Below are 12619 nucleotides of genomic sequence, written 5' to 3'. Positions count from 1 at the left end.
GCATATGTGTGGGGACATGGCTGCATATGTGTGGGGACATGGCTGCATATGTGGGGGGACATGGCTGCATCTGTGTGGGGACATGGCTGCATATGTGTGGGGACATGGCTGCATATGTGGGGAGACATGGCTGCATATGTGGGGGGACATGGCTGCATCTGTGGGGGGACATGGCTGCATCTGTGGGGGGACATGGCTGCATCTGTGGGGGGACATGGCTGCATCTGTGGAGGGACATGGCTGCATCTGTGGGGGGACATGGCTGCATCTGTGGGGGGACATGGCTGCATCTGTGGGGGGACATTTAAAAAAAAGTATCGGTATTTGGTATCGGCGAGTACTTGAAAAAAAGTATCGGTACTTGTACTCGGTCCTAAAAAAGTGGTATCGGGACAACCCTACAAAAGACCATCAAGAGGTGCTAGTTTGGCTAGCGGTTATTCTGTAGTTCTTTTTATCTGGCCTGCTTTTGCCCATCCCTGAGCTGTCGCTTAAAATTGACTTGTGGCCAGGCTTTGGACATTCAAGCAATTACATAGTTTTAACAAACACAAAATGGCCTCTGAAGGCTAAACCAGCCTTCAAAAAAAAAAAAAAAATACAAAATGTCTTGCAGGGGGAAAAAAAAAGTGCATTTTCTTTATTTTTTTGCAAAGAATTGCACCCGCAATTAATGGATCACAGGTGCAATGCCAGGTTCCTGTAGGCTCTTCCTCCAGCTCTCTGTCCATACCAAGGTACGGACTTTCCGTTAAGACAGCCGGAGGAAGTGTCAACAGACTAAGGCTAGGTTCACACATCTCCGACATGTCTAAACTGGCTCCAATGAAAACAGGTCCAATTCCGGTCTGGTTAAAAACACATCCGATTTGCATATATGTGAACCGAGCCTAAGGGGTTGATTTACTAAAACTGGAGAGTGCAAAATCTGGTGCAGCAGTGATCACAGCACTCAAGTTCCATTAAGAACTACCAGTCTGTCTGCCACACTGGTAGATGGGACTTGTAGTTTGTTTATTTACAGATCTCTGTGAAAAAAAAAACATGGCCTGCACAGTCACGCCTATTTTAAATGTGGGTGCTGCTAAACCCTGGATTACATTGGTGCGATTTGGCATGTGATTTGACATGCCAAATCGCATGCCAAGATCGGCGGCAAAGGCACCATCCTAATCGGTGCGGTGCAGCCTTTACGGCGCCACACCGATTTCCAAAAGTAGTTTCTGTATTACTTTGGCGATTTTGGGGTGCGATTTCATTTGACATCTGTATAAAATCCCACACAGATGTCTTCCGAAATCGCCCCCGAAATCGGGACTGACAAGCGGGAATGAAATGGTGCGAGTTCAGTGAACTTGCACCATTTCATTCCCGCAGTCAGTGTTATTCAGGGCTAAGGCAGAGAATATGAAGTTAGCTTTTACATTAATCCCTTTCTCACCTATGTAGCTGCAGCCACTGTAGAGAAATTCATCTTTAATTTACATCATTAAAGTTGAGTTCTAATGTAAACACCTGGGGCCAGATTCAGATACAATGGCGTATCTTTAGTTGGGCATAGCGTATCCTATTTACGCTACGCCGCCGCAACTTAGACAGGCAAGTGCAGTATTCACAAAGCACTTGCTCCGTAAGTTGCAGCAGCGTAGCGTAAATGGGCCGGCGTAAGCCCGCGTTATTCAAAGTAGGCTGGTAGGGGGGCGTGTTGTATGGAAATGAATCGTGACCCCACGTAAATGACGCGCCTAACGAACGGCGCATGCTCAGTATCACGTCGAATTTCCTCCGTAAATTACGCCGGCTCAATGCTTAGTCGACGTGAACGTAACCTACGCCCATCCCCATTCACGTACGACTTACGCAAACAACGTAAAATACGACGATGTTCCGACGTCCATACCTTAACATGACTTACCCCTGCTTTATGAGGGGTAAAGTTACGCCGGTCGTATGCCTTACGTAAACAGCGTATTTTAATACGCCGGGCGCAAGTACGTTTGTGAATCGGCGTATCTAGCTCATTTGCATATTCGACGCGGAAATATACGGAGACTTACGCAGCTCGTATCTTGGCAACAGTGAATCGTATCCGATTCTATGAATCAGTCGCAAAGATACGACGGCACACATTCAGACTTACGACGGCGTACGTGGAGATACGCCGTCGTAAGTCCTTTGTGAATCTGGGCCCTGGTCTGCATTTATATTAGTATCTGCACCTACAGAGAGGTCAGTGAGGTCTTACTTTGAAAGAGAATTGAAAAAAAAAAAAAAAAAAAACAAAACAACATACATACTCAACTAGGTGGATGCAGCATCGATTTGCCGCCGTCCCTACGACAGAGAACTGAGTGATCAAAGACCGCTGATCGCTCAGTTCCTGGTCTTCACTGAGAAGAGAGCCAGTGACTGTCAGTTACCAGCTCTCTGCTCTGCTCCTCAAGCACTCACTGGAGCAGCATTCTGTGGAGGGGGCTGGAGCACCCGGCTCAGGCTCTCAGCAGGTAGCTGACAAGCTGAGCTACCTGCCGGTCAGGGATCTGGGTGCATCCTTACTGTAAAGTCAGGATCTCTTCAGAGCCGGGACTGACTGAGTGATATCAGCCGACAGCAGACTTTAGCCCACTGTCAGCTAAAAACTGTTTACAGGAGTACAGAACCAACAGCACTGCTGTGATCCCCAGGAGAAGTTTAGCCATATGAACTTTGGCCCTATTTCTGCTTGCTAAGAACACGTACAGTAAATACTTGAATCTTACTTGACTGGCCACTGGTTTACTTTAATCACAATCAAGCATAAAGAAAACTCCAGGATTTCAAACAGACAATTCTGAATATTGTCCATGGGTGCTCCACAAAGTAATCCAAGCTTGTCCAGCTGTTACAGAACCACAAGTCCCAGCATGTCGTGACTCCTTCTAGTCTAGACTGATAAACTTCCCTACTAGACAAAACATGGGAACATACAGGAGTCTAAAAAACAGCACTAACAAAAAAGCCAAAGAATGACAAATTCAACTAAATTTAAGAGGATATCTAAAAAAAAATCATAAGTACAGGGGGTGGTCTCCGCAAAAATTGTATTTCAGGTAGATGCTGAAGGACTGAATCCCCACTGGCATTTCTTCCTATGGATTATTCCTGCGGTGAGATCTCTAGAACTGAATTCCAAAAATTAAACTGGAATTGCACTTGGCATTACCTTGGACTTGCGCTTTCTATGTTGGAATATTTTACAGTTGAGAAAACAACTAAAAAGGAGGCAGAAGTGGGGGGCACAGTCAGCAGCACTGGTAGGGAAATGGCTCTGATCAGTCACAGGGAGCTATAAGGCCTATACAGACGAGGGGATATCCGATGGAAACGGTCCGCCGGACCGTTTCCATCGGACATTTCGCCTCCGGATTTAGATCCGATGGCTGTACACACCATCGGATCAAAATCCGCGCGGAAAACATCCGCGGTGACGTATACGCGGCGACGTGCGCGACGCTGGAAGGTAAATACTTCCACGCATGCGTCGAATCATTCCGACGCATGCGAGGGATGGGGATCGGACGGACTTATCCGGTGAGTCTGTACAGACGACCGGATAAGTCGGACGGACAGGATTCCAGCGGATAGATTTTGTAGCATGCTACAAAATTTTTATCCGCTGGAAATCCGTCGGCTGGACAAATGTCCCCCGAAAATTGTCCGCTCGGGCCTACACACGACCGGATCTATCCGCTGGAACTGATCCGTGGATAAATCCCAGCGGATAGATCCGGTCGTGTGTACGGGGCCTAAGAGCCCAGGGGGAGGGAGATACAAGGGCCAGCCAAATTGCACATTTTGCGCAGACTTTAAAACTGAACTCCATGAAAATATTTGTAATGCATACTTACATTGGTCCAATAAGTATGTATTACTCAAACCTGATGGACTGCTGGGAAAATCACTGTAGTAGTCAATGCTGTCACAGTGATAGCTGCGATCTTCTGGGTCCTGCTCAGGTTCTATGGGAGCGTCTGCCCCACTGCACACTTAGCACAGGAGGGGGTGCTCGCTCAGCACTGTTCTCCATTCATTGAATGTCTTATAATTTCTTCAATTAGGTAGGGGGAGGTGAAAAGGAGGGACAGTGACATCATGATCGCCACCTCATCAAATCAGAGAATGCCTTGTATTCACTTAAAGCAAGCGACCGCCTGGTGTTGGTGTACAGTGGGGTAGGTGCTCCCATAGAACTTGAGCATGGCTAGAAAAGCTGCAGCTATTCCTGTACTGTAGTGACTTACAGACTCCCCAGCAGTTCATCAATTATGAGTAATGCATACTTACATTGTGCCAAGCTGGACCATGCGCAGAGTATAAAGAAGCCTATTGAAATGAATAGGGCTGTCCTAAATGCAAAGGCGGGAACGTGCAAATAAAGTGTGCACGCTCCGCCGCACCTGCAGGGTGTGGATGGTGTTTGTTAACCCACAAAAAATAAAAATAAAGATCTTGTTCCCTTAAAGCATGTTATACAGTACAGTGCTTGTGCTATGTCATTTGGCCCCCTGTAACACCTGTAATGCCTGGCTGATCCTGCCAGTTTCTACCCTCCCCTCTCTGTGCCGACTCCCTTGTACCATGGCTAAAGAGTCCTGACACCAGAGTCACCAGTAGTACCTCCGTCAGCCACAGCCCTGCTCTGTCTCTCTTGTGCCCCCCCCCATCACTGCCTGACAGCTCCGTGTCCACGCTGCCCCCTCCTGTCCTGCTGCTCAAACTTGTGTTTTTTTTTTTTACTATAATCCTCTCCGTTTATTACTGTAATGTCCCACTCTGACTGTGCTTTATGAAAATAACACTGTATATATCTTGTTTATTGAGCGCTGATTGACACTTCGCTTCTCTCCTCTCTCTTCCCGACACATGCAGAGGGCGGGGCCACCTCTCTCATCCTCACTGACATCAGTGGAGGATCCTCAGCCCCGCCCACTGCATGTGTCGAGAAGAGAGAGGAGAGAAGCGGCAAGTGAATCAGCGCTGATCAGCGCTCAATAAACAAGATACAGTAAAACCTTGGTTTGAGAGCGTTTTGCAAGACCAGCAAAAATGTTATAATAAATTTTGACTTGATATACAAGCGATGTCTTGATATACAAGTAGTGTTTTTGAATTCTATATTCAGTTGCCTTAAAATTCCCAACCCCCTGGGGGGCTCGTTTCTATCCTACTGTGAAACACAGTTATGATTCATTTTTAATACTTGCTACTGGTGTAGCTTAAAGGGGAAGTGAGGATTTCTCAGAAGAAATAAGGACATTTAAAAAGAAAAATCGAAGGATGAGGTTAAGTGAAGGAAGACTGCACTAAGGTAAAGGAAGCTATTTAGGAAAAAATAAATTGTACCTTTACAAAGCCTTTTAAAGAGATCCATTTGCTCCATATGCATAGGGATCAATTGCTACTCAACAAATCTCTTAATATTTAAGCAGCATGCCTCAGCTACAAAAATCTCCTTTTGTGGTCCAGCCCATAGGAAGCCAATGAGTAATTCACCTTCTTCAGCATCCACTTACCGGATCTGTGGGGATTTTACAGTATAGATTTGGGGTTTCTAATCTACACTCTGTATTGATGGGTGTATGCTACGGGTCACTACTATCACAATGAAAACACAGTAATTCATGAGCCACAACCATCTCCTGGTTAATTACATATACTATGAAAAACAGCTCAGCTCGATTAGTCCTGAAAAATCTCAGCACTTTATTGATATCTCTGTCCCTAATGTTTATGAATTAACCATTTATCAGCTCGATGGAAAAAAATAAAAAGATGCCCAAAAGGCATTAGCATTTATCGCTGGCTCATGAATTGAGTTGATGGACAGACCTGATCTGTGGACAAAGAGTCAAAATATTCATCAAAGATCATGGAGGAGATCTGGAGGAGAGGTGAGCGTTGACAGCGAAATATACGAAAAGAAAGACAGGACATTAGAGGAAATCTATAGCGGACCAGGGAGGAGAGATTGCTGTGTGGATTGGGAAATGGAGAAGGAGGAAAGGTCGCTTCAAGATGTGATAAATGATTCAGTGGACACATTTACTGACGGTAACATAAGACATCACACAGAAAGTGGTTAAAGAATATGAGAACACTTTTGCGGTACAAAAGAAAAATTATATGTTATGTTGTTTTAATGTCAAAAATCATGGATTCTATTTAGCAGGTCTTCAACGTAGTGTCTAGAAACAAGTATAAAAGGATATACACTAAAGATGCAGCGCTTTCTGGTGTTAGATGAAAGAAAAAGCATCCCCAACCTACCTCTAGAGCATGCAAATCTAAAGGAATGCCGGTGTCCTGTCGAGAAATGCCCCCTGTCAAATAATCGCCACCCGGTACTGTGCTTGCACAGTATAGTGCCGCCGAAAGCTTCCGAACATCGGAATTTACGATCAGCTGTAGATGGCGCCTGCGCACAATAGCAGAGATTGTGGCAAACGCTCCCGCTGCTCGTGCAAGTCTGCAAGGGCGGATTTCTTCATGATGGGCGGATGCCTACAGAAGGGGGCGTATTTTGTAATGATGGGCAGTGCTATTGCTTGTGCTAAATAGGCCCTGCAAACCCACCCATCAACATTGAAAAACCCGACCTTCAGTTGGCTAAACACGCCCTGCAAACACATGTAGGAAGATACATTTGTTTAGGAGATGTGTTTGAATTTCGTCAAAAAATCGAAGAAATAAGGACATTTAAAAGCAAAATGGAAGGATAAGGTAAGTGAAGGAGGACTGCACTAAGGTAAAGGAAGCTATTTAGGAAAAAAAATTCCTTTACAACCCCTTTAATAAAGCTCTTCAACTTGTATCCACTGACTAGGGACCAACACGTTAAATCTCCAGTAATCTAGGCTCTGATAAACCTACGCCTAAACTGCAAGTTCCTTCACGTCAAAGTGGATCACTGTTTACTAATGAAGCAATCGTCCATGGACTCTTTTTTTTCAAAGTTCTGCACCACCTACTTGACTCAAGTTCTTCCATAATGAACCGAGAACCTTACCTTTTTCGGAGAAAAGACACCCAATGTTCCTCCATCCTCTCGTATGGCCACACCCATCTCTGCCAGTAACGCCTCCCTGAGATAATAATAAAATAAAAAAAAACATAAATATCAAAGAATGTGGAAGCTGCACTGCTTCCTATAATACCTGCTCTTCATATATCCGTTACTATATATGCTTCAACATGACCCCCCTCCTTATTGCCTCTTATAGTGTTCTTATCGTGATGGATTAGAAATGCCTCTATGTTTTTGAATCCTTATGGAGACCTTGGATCAAACACTATTTACCCCCTGGTTTGGACTGTTTCTCTCCCTGAGAGATTATAATATCCACCCTGCTACTATGATTACCTTCACCTGATTCTCCAACCATTGGTCCCCATGGACATTTCTTTCTCTTTCCCCTCTGTGCCCTATCTCCTCTACTAGGTTTATTCTGGTTAATTATCAAATATACCAATTGTAATAGAAGATGTTTTGAATGGTTGGGATTTTTGACCTTCGCACCAGATAAAGCCAAGCCAAGAGAAGGAACTTGGTCCCGGTTTAGCCTAATTTATTCCCCAAGCTATTCTACAACACATTAAGTTTATATTTCTTTATAGGTTTATTCTATCCTATTCTCTTCATAGATGACATTATTATACTATATTATTTCAATCAACTTCATTTCTCAATTACTTGTCATCAAATGGCTGCCATGAAGCTATGATTATGACATTTCATGTTACATAATCTTATCCTACAATCCGCTAGGTTATCTATTATCATTTACATTTATAAGAGTTACTTTCCTGAATGATTACGCCTTTTTCTATTATACTATTGTACATGTTCTGTTAATGGAATATCTATTTCTATTATATTATTGTACATGCTCTGTTAATGTAATTTTGTTGATAATTATAAAATTCAATCAAAAATTTGAAACAGAGATGCCTCTATACTATTGGTTAGTTTCAAGTAGTATCTGGACATTGTTTATCCTTGCAGGGGGAGGACTGAAGGCTATGGCCCGTATTCACAGACACTGGCGCATATTTATGCCGCCGTAGCATATCTCCTTTACGCTACACCGACGCAGCGCACAGAGGCAAGCACTGAATTCACAAAGCACTTCCTCCCAAATCTGTGCTGGGTTTCTCAGGCGTAAGTCGGCATAAGTGGAAGTGGGTGTGAGCCATGCTAATGAGGCGTGACCCCATGCAAATGATGGGCCGAGCGCCAGACAGATACGTATCGCCAACTGCGCATGCGCCGTCCCGTGGGTGTATCTCAGTGCGCATACTCACAATCACGTCGGAAAACAACTGCCTAAGATACGCCGGATCACTGGCTACGGCGTGAACGTAACCTACGCCCAGCCCTATTCACGTACAACGTAAACTACGTAAAATACGCCAGCTTGTGTTCCCTGGTGCAGCCCTTTGCATGGATGCTGCTGAGTTACACCTCCTTTATGGGGCATAACTTTACGCCGTACGTACAACTTGCGTGCACCAGTCATAGCCTGCGTCGGGCGCAAGTACGATCGTGAATCGGCGCATCTCCCTCATTTGCATATGTGAATAGAAAATCAATGGGAGCGCCAAATATGTCCAGCGTAAATATGCGCCCACTCTACCCCGGCGTAGGCAAGTTACGTCGGTCGGATGAAGCCCATTTTCAGGTGTATCTTAGTTTCCCAGTCCGGCAAACAGATACGACGGCGCATATTTGCACTTATGGGGTGTATCTCGAGATACGTCGGCGCAAGTGCTTTGTGAATCAGGGCCTATATATCCATCACGCATTCCAGGGAAAGTATATTGAGGGATTTATCAGATCCAAATTGTGATATCCCCTCCATTTTTACCAATTAGGTAAATACAAAAAAATATTTTTACTTTTAAGCTTACAAATGTACCAACAAGTGTGTGGCCTGCTATATTTTTTTATGGATGGTCACACTGTTTATCAGTCATAATTTATGTGAGATGGAAACAATCATGTATCCCTCCCTCTCCTTCTCTGTTTGAGTTCCTGTCATCAGTTCAAATATCTATGCTTGTGACCTAGCTTTCTGGGGACAAGAGACATCATTATCATAAGGGGATTCTGCTGCGAAACTCTCTGAAATAAATGTAGTATTAGAGACTTATCTCTGAGCTGAATAAAGAATATCACAGTTTACATAAAGCTTAAAGCCGTTTTGCATCATGGCATATAGTGGCCACTGAGCAATGTTCATATCTGCATATCCATCAACATAAATATTGATATCGATGTTGGGTCTCAGAAATGTTGATTATCAGCAAGCTTTGTGCTTGTGGGGGTACAAAAGCTCCCTGAGCATGCAGATATGGCAGGAATTTTTCATAAAACAGATAAACACATCGATGTCTCCACTGATGGACTGCAAAGGGTTTCTACTGGCAATGTCACTTTAATAAGGCAGTGGTCACGTTAATAAAATTACAGATGGTGTGCAAAGTGCACCAGCCCACAGCAACCAATCACACGTTCCATGTCACATTAGATAAGGATGAGTTTTGGTTGGTTGGTTGTTCAGAGCTGTTGCACAAGGCCCGTGGCTCTTGGTCCTAATGAAGCAACAGTAACAGTAAGTGATTTGTCATGTCGTACCTTTCCATGCGGATTGCTTCTGTTTTTCGAAGTTTTTCCTCCCAGGTTTCGTTGAGCTCGGCGATAATTTTCTCTGATTCCTAAAGGTTAAAAAAAAAATGAATGGGAAAAATTTCAGCTAGGAATCTGTTTTGCACAAGTGGTCCAACTGAACCAAGCTGTCAGAATGCACCTGTGTCATCGAAGGGGGCTGAGCGGATGTACAGCGCCTTAGCACTATTAAAATGCTAAACTCAAGAGAAGAATTCTGACCTCAATGTAAACAGCATGAAGTATGCACCTTACTATAGGTAAACTTTTTAAACTGTGCAAAAGGATGGCACTTAAAGTGGTTGTAAACCCTTATTTGTCACTTTTACCTACAGGTGAGCCTATAATACGGCTCACCTGTAGGTATCAAGAATATCTCCTAAACCTGTATGGTTTAGGAGATATTCCCCCCGCAATGCGCCGCTGATTGCAGCGGCGCATGTGCAGGGGGGATCCTCGGCTAAAGGACCAGCATCCGCCGGACCTTGCCGAATTTAAATCTCCCGCGCGCACGCGCGGGAGTGACGTCATCGCCGCTCCAGCCAATCACAGCGCTGGAGCGGCGATACCCGGAAGACACGCCGGAGCAAGGTGACATCTCGCTCGGCGTGGACCAGGTAAGTGTTCCTCACCTCGTTCCGAGGTAAGTATTTCATAATCAGCCAGTATGCGGTGCATACTGGCTGATTATGCCTTTTGCCTTGCAGGTTTAAAAAAAAAAAAAAAAGTGTATGCGGTTTACAACCACTTTAAGAGTATTATCAAGAATGTTTTGCTCATTCTGGGTGGAGTGGGGGCAAGAAATAGGCTTCCATTTGTGGATGGACATTTTATGGTTACACAACCTATCACATTGCTATAATCTTTTTATATGGACTATAAACTGAAGGACTTATGAATACATGGTTGTGGGACGAACCATTTGAGTCTCTATTCATTCTTATGGGGAAATTTGCTTTGATTTACAAGTGCTTTGGATTACAAGCATGTTTCTGGAACGAATTATGCTTGCAGTCCAAGGTTTTACTGTAAATGAAAAAAGTTCATATAGGTTACTGATATATTATTCATTTGGAGGTTTGCTTTCTAGATAAATGGTGGTTTCATTTTTTTATGTCAATTTTATATATTCTAAATGCATGTGCATTATTATGTATAATAGATCTTACTCTTTTATGTTACATTTGAACCCTGATGAAGGGGGCAGAGTACAGCCCCAGTAACGTGTTGTTTTTGTAAAAGTCTGTTATTGCATCTGGATTTCAATATTATGGAGTGGCATTTCATTTTCAGACTCACTTATAAATTAATAAATGCCATTTATTTTTATTAGATCTGCCTGGAATTCAGCTTCTTTTTTTTTTTACGGATATAATGGGATTCAGCTTTAAACTTCACAAGGGCTATGAGGTTTTAGAAAACAACACAAACATTAGAGACACTATAAATATTTCACAGGTGAAATTTGTCTTAATTTTTCTGCGTGTTCATTACTGGCTTTCTATGGGAATCGGCTTGTCTTTGGGTGTTCTGGCTCTTTAATCCTGATGCTCAAGTTCCTGTTTATGTCAGTCAGTGTGGTGGTGTGATTGCAGCGCTGTGGAAACGGTCACAAGAATAGGCCTATTCTTCGCCCTGCATACAAATGTAACGTGCTGCAGCCCGAGCCTCTTATAGGCCGCATACAATAGCATGACTGTCCAGACATAAAGACTGCGCACTGTCTGCATTGTACCAAGGCTGGGTGGGGGAGACGGGAGGGCAAGGACGGGGGTCACAGTCAGCACCCTCTTCTCCTAAAATCTTCTACTTAAAGGGCCGTTTCTACTAAACAGCTAAAAGCAGTTGATGCTTACGTAAAGGAACCGTTTCATAGTAAACTCCGCTGTCTGAAGTTCTATGACCCCCAAAGTCCCTTTCGTGATATAAGGTTTCTCCTGAGTGTGATCAAGGTGGATATGAACAGGGAAAAGAAGATAAAGATCTTCTTATAAAAAGGGGTGTTAAGCCCTTAAAGCAAAGTTCCACCCAAAAGTTCCCTTACTCGCAATGCACCCGACAGCTGATGGAAACATCGCTGGACTCTAGAACAGGCAAGTGTCCGATTATTAAAAGTCAGCAGCTGCTGGTTTTTAATTTGGTGGTGGCACAGAAGCCAGGGTGTTCTCAGTGCAGCTTAGCTTTACCAAGCTCCCTCCATGGCCACTTTGCCTATCACACAGACAGGTGGATGGCTGAGGAGTTTTGTAGTGGGGTGGGCAGAACCTGATGTGCAACTGAGAAACTAGTATGCCATCAGGTCCTCCTTGCTTTTTACTGACAGTGCATGGCAGTGGGCAAGGAGTTGGATAGGTGGCGCCTGATGGGGAGACAGTTCTGCCTCCAGTGTAACTCGCCATTGACCAAATATGGGCATTGCCATAATTGGGTAATGACATTGGCTAGTATCCCTGACCCCCTTTGTTTACATTCAGCTTTAATTCATGGAATCTCCAGGACGGCAGCTGAATGGAAATGATAATGAGTCATTGGTTGCTAGGAAGCCAGCATTTGATGGTGTCCTAGCAACCACAAGTCCTGTGTAGAAAGCACATGGCTAAACCCTGTGGGCACAGAGAAACACATTGAGGATGTAGCCCAGGTGGAGCTGGGCTAAAACTGCTTTCACTTGTTGTACGTGTTTTGCGTTTGGACTTTCCTTTGCAATAAAGTGTATTCAGAGCCAGGGCAGGCTCCTTCCTTGTTGGGACCCTCATAGTGAGAGTCACCGGACATAGCAGGATCGGGGACCTGGAGTGGTGCCTGGAGCCTCATGTTTAGGCCACAGTGCAGGAAACGAACATATTTATGATGGCTTCCCAGCACTAAATGACCCACTCTGAGCACCTGCGTATCTCTGTTCACTCCGACTTGATC

At 44.2% G+C, this 12619-nt stretch overlaps 1 protein-coding gene across 12 annotated transcripts in view; it reads right to left on the bottom strand.

The window, feature by feature from the left end:
- KIF1B (kinesin family member 1B) overlaps positions 1-12619 on the bottom strand; it is a 267120-nt gene that overhangs the window by 117299 nt on the left and 137202 nt on the right. For all 12 annotated transcript variants that reach the window (XM_040326413.1, XM_040326416.1, XM_040326419.1 and 9 more), the window contains 2 exons: positions 9674-9753; positions 7046-7121 (listed from right to left, as the gene is read on the bottom strand). In XM_040326413.1, the coding sequence (XP_040182347.1) occupies positions 7046-7121; positions 9674-9753 (156 nt within the window). The remainder of the gene's footprint in view (positions 1-7045; positions 7122-9673; positions 9754-12619) is intronic.

Source organism: Rana temporaria, chromosome 10 (assembly GCF_905171775.1).
Source record: "Rana temporaria chromosome 10, aRanTem1.1, whole genome shotgun sequence".
Classification (NCBI taxonomy): domain Eukaryota; kingdom Metazoa; phylum Chordata; class Amphibia; order Anura; family Ranidae; genus Rana; species Rana temporaria.
The sequence above is the reverse complement of the archived record's forward strand: the minus strand, read 5'-3'. Positions and strand labels throughout refer to the sequence as shown.